A 24,597-nucleotide genomic window follows, 5' to 3' on the forward strand; every position below is an offset into this window, starting at 1 on the left:
TGCTCTCTGATCCCATGCATATTAATGCGAGATTTGAGCGGTATTATCGGCAACTCTATGCATCCAGGGCAATGTACTCCCTTGAAGAGTTAAAGTAGTTTCTCCTGACGATAGACTTCCCTACCCTAACAGCAGAGGCTAGCCAGACACTTGAAGCTCCCATAACACTGAAAGAAGTCCAAAGAGCCATTAGATCACTTCAGGCGGGAAAGACCCCAGGCCCCGACGGACTCCCCACGGAGTTCTACAAAACCAACTTGGATATAACAGGCCCACACTTCCACTCCACGCTTACTAAAGCACTGACGCAGCAATGTCTCCCGGCCTCAATGATGGACGCAGTTATCATTGTCATTCCTAAACCGGGGAAGGATCCGGAACTGTGCTCGTCCTACCCGCCCATATCTTTATTAAATGTGGATGCCAAAATCCTCACTAAGATCTTGGCGGGTAGGTTGAATTCAGTGATACTCTCCCTAATACATGGCGACCAGACCGGGTTTATGCCGGGTAAGGGCACGGATATAAATATCCGCAGACTCCACACTAATATAGCAATTCTTCCAGATCCCAATAATAGCGGGGTAGTGGCCTCGCTAGACGCCGAGAAGGCCTTTGACTCGGTTTAGTGGGCTTTCTTATGGGAGGTCATGTCTAAATTTGGATTCGAACTAAATTTATCAGCTGGGTCAAATTGCTTTACAAATCACCAACGGCTCAGGTACGTGCTGGTGGTCACCTTTCTCCTCCCTTTCACCTCTGTAGAGGGACAAGACAAGGTTGTCCGCTGTCCCCAGGGCTATTTGCCCTGGCCATTGAACCCATGGCTATACTACTCCGTTCGGCTAACGCGGTGAGGGGATTAGAGATAGGGCCACTGGTGGAACGGATTTCGTTATACGCGGACGATACGCTTTTATACCTCGGTGATGATTCTCATTCTCTGGTCGCGGCTCTAGAGATCATAGATCAGTACGGCGGTTATTCTGGTGTCAAAATTAACTGGAGTAAGTCTAGCCTGTTTAGTCTATCTGAAACTAAACCCCCCCTTCGAAGAGTTACCCAGTTTAGGTATCGTGGCATTGAAATACGAAGGGATTTAACCCAATATCTAACAATTTATACCCAATCCTCCAAGCCCTTATTGCAAAATGTCAGGCCTGGAAAACGCTCCCATTGACGCCAGTGGGAAGAGTGAATCTAATAAAAATGACGTTTCTCCCCAAGTTTTTATATATTTTTAGAAACACCCAGGTTCCGATCCCTGTCTCTTTCTTCCATAAATTGGATGGGGTAATCTCCTCTTTTATATGGGGTGGGAAAACTCCAAGAATAGCGAAATCCAAGCTACAACTCCCACTATCCTCTGGAGGTCTGGTGTTACCATGCTTCCAGAAATATTATTGGGCGGCAGTGCTGGTCACTGTTCGCTGGTGGTTCAAACAGACTAGATCAAACCCCGCGGTGAATCTTGAAGCAGCCGTAATGGGTTCCTACTCAGCCCTCACAAACGTAGTTTATAGGGGAGTAAGGGCCAGTCCGCATATAACTTTACCAATGCGCACCACAATACAAGTATGGGAAAAGATTACTACAGCCATAGCCAAACCGGATACTATCTCCCCTCACACCCCACTATGGGGTAATCCCAAACTCTCGCATTTTAGATCCATCCCAGATCCCAGTATATGGGCTAAATTTGGGATAGTGCAGATTAAGCAGATTATGCCCAACGGGAAATTGCTCCCATTCCCAGAACTTAGAATGACCTATCATCTTCCTTCGTGGATGCTATTTCGTTATTTACAGCTGAAACATGCAATGCAGGCACAAGTCCCCAGAGTGGTTACAGTGGTACCAAATATGGTGGAGAGCTTCCTTACCTCACGGTGGGTAGATAAGATAATGTCTTCCATATACTTACGCCTTACCTGTGGAGACTTGGAGAAGAACTCCCACTTATTACAGATGTGGAAGACGGATATCCCTGATCTTTCTGATGAAAACTGGGAAATAGCAGTGCAGAATTATATACCGACAGTAATCTCTGCTAGGGATAGATTTATTCAACTCAAGTTCATACACAGGGCTTATTATACTCCACAGAGACTAGCTCGGATATATCCCACGCAATCAGAAAAATGTCCAAAATGTCAGCAATCAATTGGGACGTTTTATCACGTCATTTGGGAATGCCCTATCATTCAGGAGTATTGGAAAAAAGTGGTTGAGGAGATTAATGTTATCACCAATATCCCCATATCCTTAGATCCCAAGATTCTTATTTTAGGTATCACAGAATTAATAACGCACTCCACACATACCAAACTATTATTATTTTACTTATGTTTCTATGCCAGGAAAGCTCTCCTCCAACAATGGAAACTAGCGACTCCCCCCACAGTGACTCAATGGCGTGCCCTGGTTGAGGCTGTGCTGCCCTTATATAAACTAACATATATGGGCCGCAAGTGCCCCCAAAAGTTTGACAAAGTTTGGAAACCATGGGTGACTACTAGATCACCTCAGGTGTGAGGTGGCCAATGAAGTTAGTTTAATAACTAATGGTACTACTATCTACATGTATTGGTTCTCCAGTCTTAGATATGTAGTCAAGAGATAAGTAACGGGGATAGTCCTTGCCTGCCTGAGGTCCCTGGATTGTTATGTTGTGCTCGAGAAGATGCATTAGGCATAGCCAAGACCTATATGAGTACCTCCCTCTTCCACTTAAATTCCTCGGAGGTTGCTTATTTCTTCTACTAATGTGCTCCCAACCAACGAGCTTGCACTGGTCTGTCTGGTTCAAGTATATACCTAAGATGACACAATAGTGTAACTGGGTCCAATATAGATGCCCTTTTCTTTTCCCATTCCCCCCTACCAACTCCATCTTGACTTCTTATATCATCATAGACAAATGTCAGGAATACCATGCTCCGTCTTATACCCCGGATATTAATTGTATAGCATCATCAACTCTCATCTGGCTTATTTAGATAAGATCCTTTATTTATGGCTAGGCTACCTTGCTATGATATACTTATGATGTACCATTGTTTTGTTTTCTTTTGTATTGTTTTTGTGTTTTGTGATCAATAAAAACTTTTCTGTTAAAAAAAAAAAAAAAAAAAAAACAAGGGGCTGGTGAGAGAAGTTGGAGGTGGAAGGTGGAGTGTGAGCAGCTTGCTGCTGTTTAAAGACAGACCCCTGTCAGGAAAACTGTCTGCCCTGTATGAGACTACATCCCTGGTGAGGGGGGACTTGTCTGAAGGACTGGGAAGGTCGGGACAGCTACAAGGGCCTAGGGGACCAGAAGATGGTCTGGGAGGCTGGGAGAGCTGAGGCGGCTAGCAAATCCAAGGGGTCTGGAGGAAGTCCAGAGGTTTTGGGGACAGTGGGCAAACCCAGGGGGGCTGGAGTACCCTGTTAAGGGCAGGAGTAGGCCAGTTTGGCAAGGAACTGCAAGTCAAGGCAAAGTAAACCTAGGGGCCCGATGGCCTGGTATTTCTCCCTCTCAGTTGTTGAATTTGTTGGAGAAGAACCCCTGTGTGGGTAACATGGGGTATAATCTTTTATTTTTTTCCTTTTAATAAAAATGGGCTGCCACACCCTTAAACCTGATAACTGACTGCCGTGAACTCACTGGAAAAATGCATCTTTCACTGAGCTAAACACCCCCAATTTTACAGTATAGATAGAGGAAAAACTTTTTTCTAGTTTTGGATAGTGTGAAAAGGGTTTAGAACACCTGTCAGGTTTTTATTGCCGTCTTTGCCCCATTACGGAGATTCACATTCTCTATTTATCATGTTTACTGTGATCGCTGCAAGTGGAAGTAAAAGAAAATCCCACATTTTGGGTTAACATCAGAACAGTAATAGAGTGGAAATCTTCCAATGGGGACACTAGTTTTAATGACCCTGGTGACAGCCAAGTATTGCCTCGTTTTGGAGGGATTTCCTCTCACTTCCGGTTTTGGCTATGTAACAGAAAAGTGAAGGGAAATCCTAATGGGATACAGATGGCAAACTCTATCCAAAGTGAAAAAAAAATGCCTTTCGTTCTACTTTAACATTTCCAAGTAGAATTAATAAATTAGTCTGTAAGAATAAACATGCATATCCATAATTCAATTTAATTCTAGAGTGAGTTGTGGAGACGAACATATGTAATCTAGTGGTTGGGGGTGATTCACAATGTAGCCCTATACAAATGCTGCATGTTTTACTGCATTTTAGATGCTTGTGGTAGTAGGAGTCTGAGTCCAGGGATGAAAGTTTCTGTTCTTGGGAGAATCCAAGGTACATGGTTAAAATAGAAGCCCTTCCTTTGGGCATTGGTAAATACTCCAGATCTACCAGAACGACTGTAATTTGAGCATATAATACAGTTTTAATAATGTTTGGTTCAATATTACCTAAATAAATTGTCTTTATTTGCAAAGTACAGAAGACATTTCATTATTGGAACAAAACTGTAAATTGAATTCATACATGTAAAAGTTGCCATGCCTTTTTATAATTATGGAACACCCTGACAGTAAAATGCACAGTAAATAACTAACTACTCTTTTGCTTTTTCTTTAGTTACAGAAAATTATGGGCACAAAAGACGAATTCACGACCGCTTCTACACAGGTACACGTATGCCATAATAATTAGATTTATGCATGTAGCATATAAGAGGAAAATATTTGAAATGTATGTAGTGTCACAAAAGTGTTGGAATCCAGACAGAACTATGAAGATGGAATGGGAAGCAATTGCACCTAGCCTCTTTAGCTGTATTTTAGTCATATGTTCAATAGGCCACTTTAACTGTGCTGTCCCCATGAGGATAGATGGTTATTGCTGTTCTATATACTGTAGACAGATAGGGTTCCATGCAATTAAGTCCTCTTCCACAAATCAGGAACTGGCAATAAGGTATAAACTGAACTTGCACGATTTCAACCCGGCAATGCAGTCTGACTTGGGGGGGTGATTTGACAGACATCTGTGCGGGTTCCTGCACAGATGTCTTTTGCAATTGCACCCGAAGTCCCCAAAAGTAGTGCAGGAACTACTTTTTGGAATCTGTGTGGCGCCGCAAAGTCGGCATCACATCGATTCGGACGATGCTATTGCCGGTAATAGCCGTGAATTTGACATGCCAAATCGGACCAATGGGAACCTAGGCTTAATCCTGTTTAATGAACTAGGGCAAGGTCATAAATATTCCACCATGTGCAGCAATAGTGGGTGGAAGTTCTCAGCACACCCTTGATGCTGTTGGTGCACTAGGATGAAAACTGCTTCAAAGTAACCTTGCTGTATAAAAATATGTAAATTGACATTGCTAAATGCAAATTAGAATGTCAAAGGTCCCCCTAAACTTTTACAGTTGCAGCTTTCTGACCTTACAAATTGGCTCTCTGCTGCTGAGCATGTAGCGCGCAAGGTTAGGCTGTGAACAGGCAGCAGTTGGCCTGAGTTCAAAGTGTCAGATACAAAGTCATAAAACTAAATGGAGAAAAATAAATCTTTGCTAGGACAATCTGCAAATTGAAAAGTAACTAAATACTGTTCAGAATAAACCCTTTCATAACTAGTTCTCCTTACAGCGCACCTGTGCTCGGACTTTTGACATATTCTTAATAAGCGGTACAAGAGTTTAAAAAAAAGGCCATCACTGACTTAATTACTGTAGCTGCATGTGCTCTGAAGAAATTTATCCTTAAGCCCTGGTTCACATTGATGCGATTTGATATGTCAAATCGCATGCCTAATCGGCGGCAATTGCCAGCGTCCGAACACCGAATTTGCAGTGCCGCACCGTATCCTTATCTAGTAGATTCCTGTACTACTTTGGGCGATTTTGGGGTGCGATTTTCATTGACATCTGTGCAGAAACCCGCACAGATGTCTCTGAAATTGCCCCCGAAGTCGGGACTGACATGCGGGAATGAAGTCGTGCGAGTTCGGCTGAGCTCGCACGATTTCATTCCCGCAGTCAGCGTGAACCTAGACTAAAAATCACAACAAAAACTCTAGTGCCTAGTACATATGATGAGATTATTGGAAGAGTGATCATTAATTTTTTGTTTTTGCATGCTAGTCTCCTATTGAAATTGATGCGTTTACTAAAGTTACGAAAATTCTTGTATGACAGAATAAAAATTTGGAAATTGTATTTTCAAATGACAACTGTACTGATTAAATGAAAACCGTACAATCTGGTATCTTGCAAGAAAAATTTTCATGCTTGCCCCATCCGATGATTTTGTATGAATTGTTGTGATTGGCTCTCGAAAGTTGTTTACTAATGATCAGATTATCGCACGACCGCTTGGGTATTTTTCGTACAATTTTCTGATCGTGTGTACAGGCCTTAATGCCTCATGCACACTGGGCATAAAATGCTGCTTATTCAGGCTTTTGCCATTTCTTTTCTTCAGCCTGTATAATCAACTCTGTTAGCTTATTTATCCATGCACATTTTGGGGTTTACAGGCATATTTGCAGAGGAGCATCATAGGTGCGTTTGAGAGGAGCTTTCAGGCAGAAAAAAAACACATAATGTGCCTAACACATTTAGGAGCGTTTGGCGTTTTTTCACATGTACATTAATTATGGTGAAAAATGAGCAGAGGGGATTATTTTGGGGAAAAAATACTTATAAAAGCCAATAAAATGCCAATGAATGCACATAAACTCCTGTGCAAAACAAGCCACTATGAGAGCTTTTTATGCTTTTTCTGCCAGAGGTTCTGGCTTTTTTTCAGCCGCCTAGTGTACATTGACCCTAAAAATAAAAGCAGGCCATAGATTAATGCAATCCGTGGTTACAGGAAAGAAAATCACCAGATGCCCCCATCAACAGAGTCAGTGCCCTCCAGCAGCGCTATTGTGTTCTCCTGGTGGGAGGGCACGGAAGGCTGTCCTTGCCGGGAGAACACAGTGATAACTGCTAGTGGCTCTAGCTACATGTTACATGCAATCAATCACTGCACCTTATACTTCAACTGTGAATTTTAGTGTTAATATATGAATAAAGTTGTGTTTTTTTTTTACTTTACCAATATCCGGGAATATTCTGTTGCTAGTAGTAACCTCTTTCATTAGGCCCTCCTCCAATGGGCTTATTCCCCTCCCCCTCTTTTCCCTAATTAATATCCAATTGTTACAGCAACAGTACCCTAACGGGTACAGGATACAGTAACGGTCATTAGACTTTTTTGACCTGGTACAGGTGGAAACTTGCGTGCTCCATTCCTTTTCCCCCTCCCCACCCCTTTGTAGTGGCTCTAGCTGCTGGCAATAATCACATGCCAAAAATCCGACATGCTAGTTGTCCGCAAGCGGATTGATGGATCGAGTTGCATACAATCAGCCTGCTCATAGGTGTATCGAATGAACCGGCCAAAATTCAATCCATCCATGGCCGGCTTTAGAAATACCTGGTGTTTGCTTACATTAAAAGGCTGTCAAAATTATTCTTCCTTGCAAAATAAAGGGAAATGGAGTTGTGATTTTAGTGCCTCTGTTGTGAATTTGAAGATCATTTTCTCCACAGTGCATATAGCTGCAGAGGCGAGCAAGGGCTTAGTTTAAACTGCTTTTAATGTCTGTTGAAAATATGTAAATACTTTGGTATGGATAGTCTGGACACAGGTACACTTTAAAACAGACCTTGCAGAAAACTATGCCATTCCACTTGGCATGTAAAACTGTATATCTAACTACTTGCTCAACTTTGTAATCCAAGTAAAATGTGCTAAAACAACTGTAGTCTGGTACAGAGTCTGGGGGGCTGAAAACACACCGCCCTGTCTTTATAGCAGTGGTATGCAGTCTTCATTTTCTGCAGGATGTTTTTTGTGTGTTTTGTCCCTTGTTGCACACGTTTCTAGGAAAAGGTCCCAGCTTGCTCTTTTCACCACTTCTCTTTGCTGAACAAATAGCCAATACACAAGAGTAGATTCTGGCTGTCTTTCAGTGTTGTATGCGATTTTACCCTTATATGACTCTGGCTGGAGTCCACTCCAGACTGAAGTCTAGGTTCCTTCAGGAGGCCCACGTAGATCATAGACAGGTGTTTCTAGGATGTGTCGATGTGGCAAAAGTCAAGACGTTTTAAATCAGGAAAAGGGAAAGGGAAAATCTTTTGCCGCCCAAGATTCTCACCCAACTGGGCGGTTTATAATAAAGACTGATCGTGCACAGGATATTCTTTGTGTGCTATTGTTGCACAGACCCAGACGGCAAATCATTATCGGTTTATATTTAACAGTTCTCTGGACTTGCATTTCTTCTGCATCTGCTTTGAGTTCTTTTAATGTCATAATCTTGGATCGAGAATATCTGGGTGGGAGACTGGTAACTTTAATGAGAAGATATTTATGAAGAAAGCATATGAAACAAGGATACTAAAAAAATCTTTGTTCCGTAATAAAATTAAACATTTGAATTAAATGGTATGATTAAGGCCTGTGTTTGGCCTTGTGCTAATGAAAATTATTAATGCAACAGGTGTTGAGACAGTAATGTAATGAATGACCTAAGAGGCTGCTGGGAGGCACATGTGTATTCTAAACCTGAGGGACAGCTGATATGTATTAGTTTTAATTTTTATCCATAAAATAAATATCAGACTATTGCATTAGCTTTATTCTTAAGTAACTTTTAGTTTGTGCCTTTCTTTGATGTCTGAGACTCTAATATAGTAACACCGAAACCACCTAAGGATCTTCATTTGCAGTAGATGCCTGGGAGCTATCAGACAATGCCAGGTCTGCCAATTATGCCAATAGTAATAGCAATATGTATAATGTAGCTGGGTTGCAGCTTTCAAAGATGAATGCTCTCTTTAACTGCTAGATTCAGTGTCATAAAAGCCATGAAATTATTTCCAAGGGGGTCATGCATTCAGTACTATGTCAGGAAGCTTGAATTCATTCAGAAAAACACAGATGAAGATAGGCTACAAAAAAGTTCATTTTAGCTTTGCAATCAGGTGACCTCCAGTTGTGAGAGAGCTTATAGACTCATTGACATCCAAATGGACGCAAATATGCTTTATCTGCTATTACTCTCTACCTTTTTTAATCCATGTTTGTAAGATGAATGAAGATAAACTAGATTCTAAAGGCAGAAGGTTTTTTACCTTAATGCATTCTGTACATTAAGGTAAAAAAACCTGGGTGCAGCTCCCCCCTCAGCCCCTCTTTTACTTACCTGAGCCCCATTTCGATACAGCAATGTGCATGAAATATAAACACAGCATATCCTTCTATATTGTGTACTTGTCTCAATTAAGAGCACTGTCATTTATATCTGCTGCTTCACTCCTCTATCAGCATGATAAGTTTTCCTGACACCAAGAGAAAAAAAGGTGACAGGAGGGAGCTTCAGCTGATTAAAGCAGAGGTCCAGCTGAAAAAAAAAAAATCTAAAAGTCAGTAGCTACAAACACTGTAGCTGCTGACTTTCAATAAGCACACTAACCTGTCCATGGTTCCCGCGATGTCGGCCGCCCAAGGCCGATCCGTCCATCAGATCGGGTCCCGGCACCGCCATTCGAACTAAGGAAAACAGGCAGTGGAGCCTTGCGGCTTCACTGCCCATTTCCTACTGCGCAAGCGTGAGTCGCTTTGTGAATGGCCGGCTGTGTTCTGGGATACACACAGTTCCCAGAACACAGTGTGCCCCATTCCCCAGAAGAAAACGCGAGGAGGAGAAGAATGAAGACCACCGTGGAGTAGGAAGTGGCAAATTAGGACGATCTCCCTAGCAACAGCCATTTCTGTTAACAAAATTTTTTTTTTTCATTTTTTTTTTTTTTTTTCAGATTTTTAGGAGCATTTTTATGTTTTTTTTTTTTTTGTTTTTTTTAGGGTGGATGCTTTAACAGCCTCAGCTCTGTTTCTATGTGAAGGGGGCGTGTCGCTTCCCTCCAATCAGCTCTCAGAACTCTCCACACTGAGCTCTGCAGCATGTGACTTCAGCTCTCCACCCCCTTTTTTTTTTCTGACAGTTAAGACAAACTTTCTTGATTCTGCACTTTGAATATCTGTAGAGAAGAGAAGACTGCAAATAAACTGGTACAACTTATGTAGGAGGATTTGTTTCATCTCTGTGTATCACTTGAGGCCAGTCACTTCACTGGGTATATGTAAAGCGAGGTACACACTATTTGTTTGTTTTTTTTTTCATGCAACCCTGCTTGCACGAAAAAACTATCAACTCCGGTCGGAGACGCTGTACTAACCATGCAAGGTTAGTCCAGCGATCTCCCCCGCTGAGCTATTGTGTTCTGACAGGGGGACGGCCCCCCCCTCGCCAGAACACTCCGATCAGCGATCTTTGCCATTGGATGAGAGCGCCGATCGGGAGTCTGTCGGCTGCTGGTTTTCCAGCATGCATGTCAGACAGAAGTCAGCCAAACAGCCAGCTTCTGTCAGACAGACCGACCTACACAAGGGCAGAATATCGGCCTGTATTTTTTGTACCGGCAAATGTTTCCTGACATTCTTCCCGTGTGTGCGGGGCTTAAGGGTTTACAACCACTTTAAAGCCTCACTCGCACTGGTTTTTCGTAATCGCTGAGCTGCATTTTTTCAAGGGCAGTAATAGAAATACGTTTAAACTGACAAAAACATGAGTTTAACAGCAGCAGTGTGCATGAGGCCAAAGGAGATTTATATGGGCTAAGAAAAATAAAACACAAAATATATAACCTGTTTAATTTGCCTTGCTATATTGAAAAGGTACTGCACATTTCCAAAGCCCCATTCTCTTGTAAATCTATGTGGAAAGAAAGAAAAACAATATTTATGAAAAGACTTGTGATGCTGTGCTCATTGTTACTGGTGGCTTGAAGTTAGCCATTGACATTATATGACAAATATGTGCCAGCACCACCTGATGCACAATGGTCATGTTTTCAAAATGACGGTCTGTTTGCTTGTAGAGTTCTAACTAAAATCCAGAAAATATTCTTATCTTAATTTCTCAGTAGCAAGCCTATAGATGTAGCAATTATGTTTTTGCTAAGGGTATCTAAAACATCCTCAAGATGCCTTGAAGCCACCCTGACTCTGTAACCACCATCACTTCTAGGAATATTGATCAGTGACCTTACCAAACAAGGCTGGCACTGAGCACATTTCAGGTAAATGAGCTAAACTAGAACATTAAGAAGGAATGTGCGTTCATTTAAGGTTATATGCAACCCTCCCAGCAGCCTTCTTGTGCGTTTCCCCCCTTTCCCTTTCTTGTTTCAAAGATGGCTATATTTTGTAGTGTTTAAATCTGGTCTGCTACTCCCTCTAACATTGTACTTGACGCCTTGCCAATCCCACCTTGGAATCCCAGCTGATAAAGTGACTCGCAAACAAGTCAGTGCATATTTATTATAAAAGCAGAGCTAGGCTTTGTCATTGCAGATAAGCCGCGATATGTATTGTTTATATGTGTCTCCTTCCCATCAATGTTTTGGAGAGCTCTGAGAGGCTTCCTTGTGCCCCAGCTCAGAGGTGTTATTACAAGAATGTTCTGCTAATCAGCCAAGATTTCCGAACAACACAAAAGAGCTTGACTCATGTATGGAGCCGCATCAACAAATATACGTTTATTACCTTAGACACGCTCTTACAACTTTAAATTCTTTGCCTCCTTCCTGATCTATATTCTAAAAAGTTATCCAGAATTAATCCGTGCAAGCCGCAGCAGGCTTCTTACTCCTTTTGGCTCTTTGGTGGTGTAATATAGCCACCTTTAGCAAGGAAAGGGTTAGAGAGTGTCAGTTGACTTCAGAATAGCAATACAGTTTGCATGCATTATCGTATTAGCACTGTTTAAGCGATAACCTCATGTAAAATGTGAGCACTTAATTCCGCCCTGCTACTGGAAGAGGCCAGGCTATAAAATATTTGAAATGTCACATATGCAATAAGCATGAAGACCTACACTGAACTAATGGGTTTGGTTACTTAAGATATGCTGAAAGCTAAATAGCCATTAGTATTAAGTCTCATGAAAAATGCTCATCTTTCATCTTACCTCTTCAGAAGGATAAGAGACACAGGGGCTATTTAGATGTCATAAGAATAGTTTTGTTGAAAACTCCTAACCCTCCCCCTTTTCTCTCCAAAACAAAAATGTCTCTTTATGTTGGCTAGTATTTTTGTTGGGTTCAAAGGGTGCTATGATGCAAGTGGTGACAGAGTAAAAGCTAGGTCCCGGACATGTTGTGAGACTGTAGGCTTTCAGAGATTTAAGATGAATTGCACTTTTTTATATATAAAATCCTCACGTAGGTACAGCATGTTAAGGTGAGAGAAATTCACTATTATGCCGCGTACACAGGATCGGACATTCCGACAACAAAATCCTGGATTTATTTCCGACGGATGTTGGCACAAACTTGTCTTGCATACACACGGTCGCACAAATGTTGTCGGAAATTCCAAACGTCAAGAACCCGGTGACGTACAACACATACGAGGAGCTGAGAAAAATGAAGTTCAACAGCCAGTGAGGCTCTTCTGCTTGATTACGAACATTTTGTTGTCGGAAAATTTGAGAACCAGCTCTCAAATTTTTGTTGGAAATTTCGACAACAAATGTCCGATGGAGCCTACACACGGTCAGAATTTCCGACAACAAGCTCACATAGAACATTTGTTGTCGGAAATTCCGACCGTGTGTACGCGGGTCTTCACCTTTTATTATGAATAATTCCTTAAATCATCAGAATCATTCTTGCATTATGCCCCGTACACACGGTCTAATTTTCCGACGGAAAATGTGTGATAGGACCTTGTTGTCGGAAATTCCGACCGTGTGTAGGCTCCATCACACATTTTCCATCGGATTTTCCGACACACAAAGTTTGAGAGCAGGATATAATTTTTTCCGACAACAAAATCCGTTGTCGGAAATTCCGATCGTGTGTACACAAATCCGACGGACAAAGTGCCACGCATGCTCAGAATAAATAAAGAGATGAAAGCTATTGGCCACTGCCCCGTTTATAGTCCCGACGTACGTGTTTTACGTCACCACGTTTAGAACGATCGGATTTTCCGACAACTTTGTGTGACTGTGTGTATGCAAGACAAGTTTGAGCCAACATCCGTCAGAAAAAATCCTAGGATTTTGTTGTCGGAATGTCCGAACAAACTCCGACCGTGTGTACGGGGCATTAGTGTAATAAGGTTGATTTACTTAAAGAGCTAAAAAAATTTTCACTCATTAAATTATAGTTGTGTTCCCTATGGCCAGTCATGCTCAATGAAATAAAAAAATAAAAAAAACAGGAATTTGCTTTTCACAGGTTTGGATAATTGAAACAGTTTGAGTGATGATTCTCAATTGTTTTACTAAATCAGCCTTAGTATAAACCAATGCAGCTAAAACTATATGCAAATGTAGATTTGCCCTCATGTCCCAAGTCTCACAGTTGGCTCTTTAATGTAATGAATTTACTTACCAATAGGGAGGTTCTGAAGGTGGGAGAGAGTGACCAAGATTGTTTAGATTTGCATACACACTTAGAGAAGTATGTTTTTTTTGTTTTTGCCTATTCATACCTGCCTATGTGGATGCAGCATCAGACCGATGCTGCATCTGTCGCCCGCCGCCTCTTTACTGAGAACGGAGCCACTGACATCACCGATGGCTCGGTTCTCTCCCCTCCCGGAGTGAAGCGATGCTGCCTGTCAGTCAGCATCTCTCCTACTCTGCTCCTCCACGCTCATTGGAGTGCTGAGCTGTGGAGGGGCGGGGAGCTGCCATCTCAGCGGCTCGCTAAAAGGTTGAGTCCAGCCAGCTGGCGGATCCAGGCTTCCCCTAAGTCGGGATGACGCGTGCTGCCTGGACTGATTCCAGTGACGTCAGCAGAGAGAGGACTTCAGACCGCTCTCTGCTGAAAACGGGTCACAGTAGTGCAAAACTAATTGCACTCCTGTGATCCATAGAAAAGCTCAGGCTGGACTTATCCTTTAAGCTACTAATATCCATAAATTTATTGATCATTTTGACAAGTAACCTAAGATTAGTACAGTGTTTCTCAACCTTTTTTCAGCCAAGGCACCTTTTAAAATGATGCACAATCTCGAGGCACCCCATTCTAAAATGTAAAAAACAAAAGTAAAAGTTTTCCAGTAGGCAGCAACCTCCACACACATAGGACACCCAACAATAGAGGTGATTTATTCTTCTAAAGCAAATACACCTTTGCACACTGGTACTGACTAGTATTCCAGTGTTGTTGTTCTTCCTCAGTTTATCTCCCCCACTCAGCTAATGTGACCCCAGTGGTGATGGATTGGGAGAGTGGCAAAAACAATGCTGTGCGGGTGCCCTACGTCCTCCTTTTCAACCGATGATGTCAGTGGTTGTTAGGGAGACAGCAACTAGAGGGTTATAATGGTGCACAGTGAAAACTTGTGGCTTTGTGTAACTAAAAGGCTGGCTTGATCAACCCAGCTGGCTTGTATACACTTTCTGGACAATTTATATGCATTTTGCCAAGGCACCCCAGGATGTCTGGGCACCCTGGTTGAAAAAGGATGGATTAGTGAGCAAGTTGAATTCCTCTACCAAGGTTTAACGCACTCCTTCCTCATACTGCTGGTATGTTTGTGCTCCTAATAGAAGAGCTTGGACAGCCTCAGAAAATCTATCCACCATGAAATTTCTGCATTTAGACCTTGCTGATATAGAAAGACCACCAACTGGGTACTTTATACTCCTTACCTTTACATTGTACCTCTACAGTCGGCCCCCGGGTTACAAACAAGATGAATTTGTCTATAAGTTGTAACAGGTACATTTTCTAAGTGTAACTCCAGCTAAAAAAATATATATATTTTTTTTTGGATAGCATAGTGAAGGGTTAACATCCCTGCAAGGTTTGTTTGCTGTCTGTGCCCCTGTTAAGACGATTTCACCTCACTTTCTGTCCCTGTGACAATTGGATTTTGAAAATTTTTGGTTGTTGTGGAAACAAGGATTGGTGATAAAGCTTCAGTAGAGACACTTTTTTCCTAGGGTAACTCTTACAGGAGTGAATTTCTGTTCTTAGGGGTAGATTACTTCTCACTTCCTGTTGTCTCCCTCCATTTGTAAGTATGAGTTGTAAGTAAGTCAGATGTTTGCAACTTGGGGACTACCTGTACATGAAAAATGCCCCATTGCATGTACCTGTTGGAAACAGATACATGAATTAGGGGCAGGCACTGACATTTCATGTGTGGAGGTGCATTGAGGCCAGTGGGTCCTCAGGATATTAGCTTTGCCACTGCAACTATCAGGGACAAGACCCTGCTGCAGCAACTATCACACAGACAGCTCAGCAGCCAAGGAGTTTTGTAGAAGGGTGCGCAAAGCCTTAAGGGGATTCAGAGACAATAGTTCCCCTACTATTGACTATGGAATCCGCGGGCTGTAAGTCACAAGGAAAAAAGTGAACCTGATTGGGAATCTAATGTCCTAGTTCCCTATCAGTCTCTGCCCACTGTCATTGGTTGCTAGGAACTTGTTGCCTGAAGGAAGCCAGCAGCATCCTTGACAATCAGTGATAGGATGGGAGAAAGGTAGCAACAGTAAACATTTCCCATGTGTGGCCCAACAGAAAGCTAAGTGTAGTACACTTCTCTTAAAGGATAACTAAACCCAAGAACAAAAATTTAATATATTGCAGTGTTACCAAATGGGTGGCTGCATTTGTTTTCTTTTTTTTCAGGCTAAGAACGTTTCAGTAAGTCAGGGGTAGGCAACCTCGGCCCCCCAGCTGTGGTAAAACTACAAGTCCCATGAGACATTGCAAGACCCTGACAATCACAGGCATGATGGGATTTGTAGTTTCACCACAACTGGAGTTCCGAGGTGCCTACGCCTGCAGTAAGTAGAGAAAATACTTGTTTATCTTGCCAGGAATGCAGTACCCTTGTCAAGACATTTGAGATAAATGAACTGAAAGCAAAAACAATGTTATCTTCCTTCTGTAAATGACTGCTCTCCCCACCTTCATGTAATAGAACAAAAGATGACATGTTTGAGATCCAGCCTGGGTGGCAGCCATGAATCTCTTCATAGATATAGGGGGGTGTAAGTGTGGAATGCGATTCTCGTGATCACCAGATTAAAAAGCTTGAATAAGAAAAAACTATAGTATCCATCACATCTAATGATTGGTAAGCTGCAATATAATACATGTTTGTCCTGGGTTTTAGATACTTTCACACAATTTTTTTCTGAAATAACTTCGAATTGAACAAAGTGATTGTCGTTCATCATTGTGTTTTCCACACAATCATAATGATCCTTTTATAACAATATATCCACGGAAGACCAGTCCTCGCCATCCCTATATATATATATATATATATATATATATATATATATATATATATATATATATATATATATATATATATTATAATATAATATACTATTCACTTACAAGCATGGACTCATTTGTTGGAAAATTTCATGAAAAAAAGAGGAACCCACAATGACCCAAAAAACAGACTTTGCTTACAGAGATTTCTCTAGCTCTCAATTAGACTTCTGCACCGTCCAACTAGTAGTTTAGCCCACTCTTCTTGGGTTCTTAGGGACTGTATGGGGTTTCAGCTCTTTCCATAAATGTACAATAGGAGTCAGATGAGGGCTTATAGTAGGCCACTTCTGAATAGCCCATTGTTTTATTCTTTCAATTATTCTCTGCTTTTAGCTGTGTGTTTTCAATTATTATCCTGTTGGAGGACCCATGACCCACAACTGAGAAAGAGCTTCCTGATATACTGGGCAGTATATTTTGCTTCAGCATTCCTTGATAGTATTGAGGTTTTACTGTGCCCTGCACAGATTCAGGGCACCTAGCAAAGCAGCTCCAAAACATATACAAGCCGCCTCCATGTTTCACAATAGGTACGGTGTTCTTTCCTTTAAAATATTTTTTTTATTGTGTGAACATAAAGCTGATGTGACTTGACAAAAAGCTGCAATTTTCTCTCAGTTGTCCATAGGACAACCCCCCAGAAGCTTTATGGCTTTGCAAATTCTAGTTTTTCTTTTTTAATGTTTTATTTTAACAGTGGAGTCCTCCTGTTTCTTCTTACTTTTTGAGGAACAGTGGCCTTAAAATTAACAGATGGTGTGATCAGACACCGATGCACCCTGTTCTTGAAGTTCAGCTTATATCTCTTTGGAAGTTTTCCCTGGTTTTTAAAATACTATTCATATTTTCCTACTATTCAATCTGGGGTTGATTTTCTTGTTGCGGCCTAGGGAGGTTGACTACACTTCTGTTGACTCTAAACCTTTGCATTCTGTGGTCTATCTTGATACCAATCAACAGAGTGATTATTTTTCTCCATTTAACCACATTCGTCATTCCGGGGTGGATGTCATATGATGTCCTCCCAAAACGTGCCTTGTACGGGGCTGTGGGGCCGCTCGGTTACCGGCTGTGTCCCCCAGACACTGCCGATGACTGATCAGTGTACCGGCCAGCTAACCTATCACGACAGATCACGGTAAACACAGTTGATTGCACTAGATGATATCCCTTTCCCAGCCAGTGTCATTAGTACAGTGACAGTGTATATTATTAGCACCGATCACTGTATTGGTGTCACTTGAGATTGTCACTGTCACTGTTAGTCAGTTCCCTCAAAGTGTCAGTGTCAGATTGCCCGCCACACTATCACAGTCCCACTATAAGTCACTGATCACCACCATTGCTATTATAAAAAAAAAAAATTCCAGCATCTATACCATAGTTTGTAGACCTTATACCTTTCACGAAAACCAATTAATATGCACTTATTGGGATTTTTTTTTACCAAAGATGTAGCAGAATACATTTTGGCCTGCATTTATGAAGAGACTTTTTTTTGGATATGTTTTATAGCCGAAAGTAGAATTATTATCATTTATTTGTTATTTTCTGCCTTTTTTCCTTTTATATTGCAACAAATGAAAAACCCAGCGGTGATCAAATAGCACCAAAAATAAGCTCTATTTGTGTGAAAATAATGTTATAAATTTTGTTTGCGTACAGCTTTAAATGAGTGCGCAATTACCAGTTAAAGTAGTGCAGTGCCGCATAGCAAGAAAATGGCCTGGTCATGAAGGGGGTAAAATCTTCCAGAGCTCAAGTGGTTAAAAAGTATATGATCTCTTTTCACAGTTTGTGTTCTATGACATACAAAAAGCATGCAGGTATACAGTACATGAGACAATTGCTTTTAATTTGATCACTTTTCAGGAGAAATGAAGTACTGTTTCAATGAGTTGTAAGGGTATTAAAAAAAATTGTACACATTTAAATTTGTAATCGACTGGAAAAAAGATTGTAGCAAGAATGCTGTACATATTATTATCGATAAACTGCGGGACCACAAACTGCAGCAGTGTTTAGTTAAAAGAAGTTACTTGCTCATAATGACCTTTTTGTAACGACAACACTGACCAGTCCAGTCCATGCTTTATAAAATATTCACTTGTGTGGACCACTGGACCCCAGATTTCTGCACGCGTAACCTGTGAATATATCTTTATAACAGATAATCCACTGGACCACAGATTGCAGTAATATTAGGTTATAAAGAAATTACACATGTATTTGTTTGTAATCCACTGGACCACACTTCATTACAGTCATATTGGTTAGGACAACGGTGACTCAGTGGGTGAAAGGCTTGTTCTACATACCTGCTCTGTTGCAGTGGATTTGCACAGAGCAGCCCGGATCCTCCACTTCTCGGGTCCCTCTTCTGCTCTCCTGGCCCCTCTCTCTTGCTGAGTGCCCCCACAGCAAGCAGTTTGCTATGGGGGCACGCAAGCCGAGACACAGCTCCCTGTGTTCATTTAGCCACAGAGCCCCGACCCGGCCCTGTCCCCTCTCTCCTCTGGCTAGTTGACTTTGATTGACAGCAGTGGCAGCCAATGGTGCTGCTGCTGTATCTCAGCCAATCAGGAGGGAGAATCTCAGACGGCTGAGACACTCGTGCACATTGCTGGACAGAGAGGGACCTCAGGTAAGTGTGAGGGAGGCTGCTGCACACAGAAGCCTTTTTTGTATCTTAATGCATAGCATGCATTAAGATAAAAAACCTCCTGCCTTTACATCCACTTTAAGCGACTCGCCTGCCTTGGAATTGTGTGGATATTTACAGTATATATAGTTGGCTCTCGTGGTAGATGTGTTTATACAGCGAGTCCACGGCAGACAGGAACTATATTTAAGGGCCTGGTAGCTCACTTTTATTAAAACGGCAGAAAGCAAAACCGTCCAACATGCAGTTTACCATGGGATCTTCTCCAGCTTCAGGAGAATACAAACACTGGAAAATGCCAAGCCACCTGGTTCATAAGCTCACTCAACTTCACCTGCAGTACCACGCTACACCTCTTACCAGTCTCTGACTGTGTTGTCAAGCTCTCCAGGATATTTGGCTCTCTAGACCAGGGGTCTCAAACCGGCGGCCCTCCAGCTGTTGCAAAACTACAAGTCCCATCATGCCTCTGCTTGTGGAAGTCATGCTTGTAACTGTCAGTCTTACAATGCCTCATGGGACTTGTAGTTTCACAACAGCTGGAGGGCCGCCAGTTTGAGTCCCCTGCTCTAGACTTTAGTCACAGCGCTCTGCTGCACGGCCTCACCTCTGGCCAATGGATTAGTGTTCTCAAGACTCCCGCATAGGAGCCCATCTGACTCCTGGAACAAGGCCTTCTGTCTCCTGGATTCTGGCTGGGACCCCCTGACCCCGGGGTGAGACCTTTCATCTTCCACACTGGGGGAAGTCTCCCAACTGGAAGCTCTAAGCTATCCTCAGGCCTGAGTATATAAGGACCCTGCACACCTGTGTACTCAGCCAGGTTGCAGGCGTCTAGCAAAACCCAGACACAAAATTGAAAGTTCCGATCCAGAACTACAGAATCCGGAGATAGACAAATACATGGCTTTCTCTGCCCAGAAACACTAGTCTGGAACGTTGCATTTACTCTAAATGTAAATCCTGCATCACATTTTCCTATATTCTCACAGTTCTCACTGTCACTATATACATAAATATATCTATACACCAATCAGTCACTCATGCCATCAAAGCAGTTTATAAATGGTCCACCTGTACAGGGCATTCATAAAATTTGCATAAGATTCTGTATGGATGGATCTCCTGTGTCTGGCAGAGCTATCAACAGAATCTGCCTCAACTTTTTCTTTTTGTCTCTGGACAATAGTATGTATTACGAGTTTAGGTCTGTGGTAGTCCCCATAATGAAGATGGCATAAAATGTGAGTTTTAACAAGATACCCAGGCAGACTACAGACCAGAAAATGCGCATTGCTCCACCTTTTGCATTTTGGGAGTTAATAAAATCAAGTTTCAGGTAAGGAGATGGTATACAAATCCGTGTAATTAGTTGTAAGCCAGCAGAATGCACTAACATCACTAAATTCCTTTTTTGTTTTTTGCGCTGTATGGAAAATTTGACACCTACAGATCACTGGAAAAGTTGCAGTTCTCTTCCAAACGGTTTGTCTTTTGACGAAATATTGCATGTTGTGCTAACATTTCAGATCTAGGTTTCAGTGTTTAAAGAATTTAAGGGGTTCCTTGTATGTGCTTAACATCTGTTTATAAATGTGTTATAATAGGATGAGATTTATTACTACACGATCTCTCTTACCTCACATTCTGACAATGTACACGTAATTTGTTAATAATTATGTGCATTTAATTTATTTTAGACACGCTTTTGGTAGTTATTAACGCCACTAATATCTCTATATGGAAAGATTGTTCACTTGAGGTGTGATGACTTTGCAAATAAAGGTGAAATAAAGTAAAAAAAAAAAACAAAAAAAAACTAGGCTGTGATCCATTTTTGTATGTAATGGTTATATTTTTTGGGGAATATCATGGATCTAGCCATCACCGTTATCAGTAGAATAGCACTGAGCAGTTTGATAAAGCTTTTTCTACTTTGCCAATCAATTTATTAGGTACTCCACTGAAACTCCTAAAGATTAAAATATAAAGGTATATGGGTAACCAGTACTGAGACATTCATTCTGTCACCCACCCTAAATGGACAATCTACTCTTTATATTATTGTATTGTGATTGGTCATTAGTTAGAGCCAGGGAAGTAATAAAAGCCTCAGTTGGCAATAGAGGCTCTGGAATATAATAGCTGATTGACGGGGGTTGGGGTTGAGCCCTGGGATGGGTGGGGCTTATTTCAAACATTTAAACCTCTGGGCCTAGGATCGCAGACACAAAGAAACTGATAAAGATGAGTACTAGTTTTTCCAGACACTACCCTGTGACAGCACATTACCAGTAATGTTGGTTTATACTTTATGCAGTCTGTGCTGTGGGTTGTCTTCACTTTTGTGTGAATGACGTGTTTAATGCAAACAGTCTTGGAATGGTGTTTGTGGTTATAGGCAACCTGAAGTGCCTGCACATTACTACCAAAATGCAAGCTTCCTGGGTAGCTGCAAAACCCAATATGCATATATCGACTTTTCTTCATAAATTTGATGGGATGGTCTGCTCATTCTCACTTTCTGTGCCTAGCTATTGATAATGGAAGAATTCAAGAGCAAGGGGTGCAAGCCAGTCACACTGTTTACTAAAACTGGAGAGTGCAAAATCTAGTGCAACTGAGCAGTTGGCTTCTAACTTCACCTTGTTCAATTAGGCTTTGACAAAAAAAATAAATAAAACTGAAAGCCACACTGGATTTTACATTCTCTAGTTTTAGTAATTCAATCCCTGTGTACATCAGAGCACCTGTATTTTAGGGGGGTAGGTGGCACCTAAAGGTACTTGCTTATTATTACTATTGCAGCTTTATAAAACAGCCTGAATAGAAAGGTTCACTGAATAATTTATTTTTTATTAAATAAGATGGCTGTTGATGGATCAGCCAAGAGAAATGTTGATTGGGACTATAATGACACTGCAAAGGGCAAGTGGGAAAGGTGATTGAATATAATTGAATCAGTAAAGACCACCCAACAAATGTTATATGCAGGAAATGTGATTAGCGTTTTTCTTACAAACATAAAGGAAGAATAGTCATGATGTTCTAAACTGCTTAATATAATGGTCTTTAGATCAAATACAGGTTAAAAGGAATCTCTGAAAAACACTTGCATTTCTCAGTACTGGAGGCTCTCAGGCCGCGGAGGAGTAGAACAAGCTCTCCATCCACTGAGAAACGGGAGCGCAGACTCCTAACATCTAGCAATAACTGGCAGCTCACCTAATTAGCAGCAGATAGCATGTGCCATGTACAGTGAACTATGTATTTGCTTGGCATATGGCACGCATCAAAACCCAAAAACCGTTCTTTGCAAGTGAGATCAACTCAAAAATGGTATCTCAAGATAGCTGTAATCTAGTCAACATGCCACAGTACCACAGATTACAAAGTGTGTGTCTAGATAAAGCCTACCAATTCAAACAGAAGCGCACATATCCCGCGTTTTGGGTGGAAAGCCCACTCAGGCATAACTGCATTATCTAATGAGCATTCTATGCCTAACATAAGTAACAAATCATAAACTATGTGTCTTAGAAGAAAATCTGTCTGAATGCCGAACTACCGTTGGCATGAATGTCTCTTCTTACACCTTGAAGCTTAAAAAAGTGTTGATAAGACAGCCATTTTTTAACCAATACCACATTCTGCCAAGAAAGGGCTGACATGAAAGCATTCACTAATGATATAAAGTCTGCATATTTTGATGACTGAGTAACTCAAAGTTCACCGAACAATAAAAACTTTCCCAACATGCACTCAGTACAAAAAACATAATCAAAACAAAACTCCATGTATTATCTTTTTCCCAGTTATGTAATAGAAGTTTGAGTTTGCGAAGGAGAGGGGGATAATGGCCTTGAAAGAGTAGAATAATTATTTATCAAGTACACACCCAGATATGGGATTTTATGATGCTCCCAATGATATTGAAGCATTTGGAGGATATGGAATAAGGGAGAAGGAAGGAAAATGTTTAAAGCCCTAGATTTTGTAGCGTTAACCTGCAAGCCCAAATATGACCCAAAATTGCGTCTGAAGTTTGTGGAGGTTGGACAGCAAAACTAATGGCTTTGTTAGTCAAAATGTCTTCATCTGCAAGGAGGCTAAATTTATAGTGGCAGGCAGCTACTGTTAATCCAGACACATTTGGGGATTCCTGAGTTGCGCAAGAAGCTCAATACTTAAAGTATATAAAAGCGGGGACAGTGGGCAGTCCTCCCTAGTGCCTTGCATAACAGGAAAGGGGGAAGAGTAGGCCTGCATACTTCACGTATGTTATAGGAGAGTTTATCCAAATCCAAAGGAGAAATTTGGGCCGAAGCCTCACTTAGTAAAACAGTAAGGCCAGGATACAGTATTAAACACTTTCCTTGTGTCAAGTGAGAGGAGCCTGAGGGGTATCTTTTTTTCGCTTGGAGCCCTCAACCAGGAGAGTAGGTTTGGTGTTTGGTTTGGGGATCTTAGAGATGAAAGCCAGGAGGGATTCTGGGTGAAAAGAATGCCGGTTGCGAATGTCGTTAAAGGTGTAAAAGAGGCACCAAAATGTCTGAGAAACATTTGTAATAGGAGACTGAGAACCCATCTGGATCCAGTCTTTTGTGAACTTCTAGGGTTTGATAGCAGGGGAGAAGAAGAGGTCGAGAAGAGGTCCTCTGCTAGAGATGTAGAGATCTGCTAAATGTTGACGAGCCTAAATATTTTTAAGCAGGCTGCTTGTGTAGCCGTGTTTCCTGACTCCTGGTATATTTCCTGGGCCTAATAGTTTTTTCCACCTGGTCTACAAGAAGAAGGTTCAGATTACGTTTCACCTCCTCAAGTACAGATTTACTTTGTCTAGAAGTGTCGGACTGGAAGGCCCAGGCTTTATCAAGATAATCTCATTCCAAGGAGGGTCTTTTTATTTTTTTCAATGAATACAAGGTATTCTTAAGGCTAATTCCTGCAGTTCAGCTTTAAATTATTTCAACATTTAGATTAGATTCACTTTGTTGCATTGCAGTAACGCATTGCATTATCACATTGTATGTTATGCGCTGTGGTGCCATTTGTTCTGAATAGCACCCCCACTGCGCATTCTCAGTGAGATTCTCAGTTCCCAACTGTGAACAGTAACACACCAACATGCATTGTGGTGTGTGTTGCATTGGTATGGTGAATGCATTTTATTGGTGCACTATGGTGCAGTAGGCAGGCCGTTTAAATGAATGTGCTTTATTAACACAATGCAAATGCGTTATCCCAATACTCGACAGAAGTCGATCGTTAGATACACTATATTACCAAAAGTATTGGGACACCTGCCTTTACACGCACATAAACTTTAATGGTATCCAAGTCTTAGACCGTAGGGTTCAATATTGAGTTGGCCCACCCTTTGCAGCTATAACAGCTTCAACTCTTCTGGGAAAGCTGTCCACAAGGTTTAGGAGTGTGTCTATGGGAATGTTTGACCATTCTTCCAGAAGCGCATTTGTGAGGTCAGGCACTGATATGCACGAGAAGGCCTGGCTCACAGACTCCACTCTAATTCATCCCAA

At 41.5% G+C, this 24,597-nt stretch overlaps 1 protein-coding gene across 1 annotated transcript in view; it reads left to right on the forward strand.

The window, feature by feature from the left end:
* MICU2 (mitochondrial calcium uptake 2) overlaps positions 1 to 24,597 on the forward strand; it is a 621,891-nt gene that overhangs the window by 535,966 nt on the left and 61,328 nt on the right. The window contains exon 7 of the mRNA XM_073613444.1: positions 4,590 to 4,640. Within this exon, the coding sequence (XP_073469545.1) occupies positions 4,590 to 4,640 (51 nt within the window). The remainder of the gene's footprint in view (positions 1 to 4,589; positions 4,641 to 24,597) is intronic.

Source organism: Aquarana catesbeiana, linkage group LG02 (assembly GCF_042186555.1).
Source record: "Aquarana catesbeiana isolate 2022-GZ linkage group LG02, ASM4218655v1, whole genome shotgun sequence".
In the NCBI taxonomy this organism is placed as follows: Eukaryota; Metazoa; Chordata; class Amphibia; order Anura; family Ranidae; genus Aquarana; species Aquarana catesbeiana.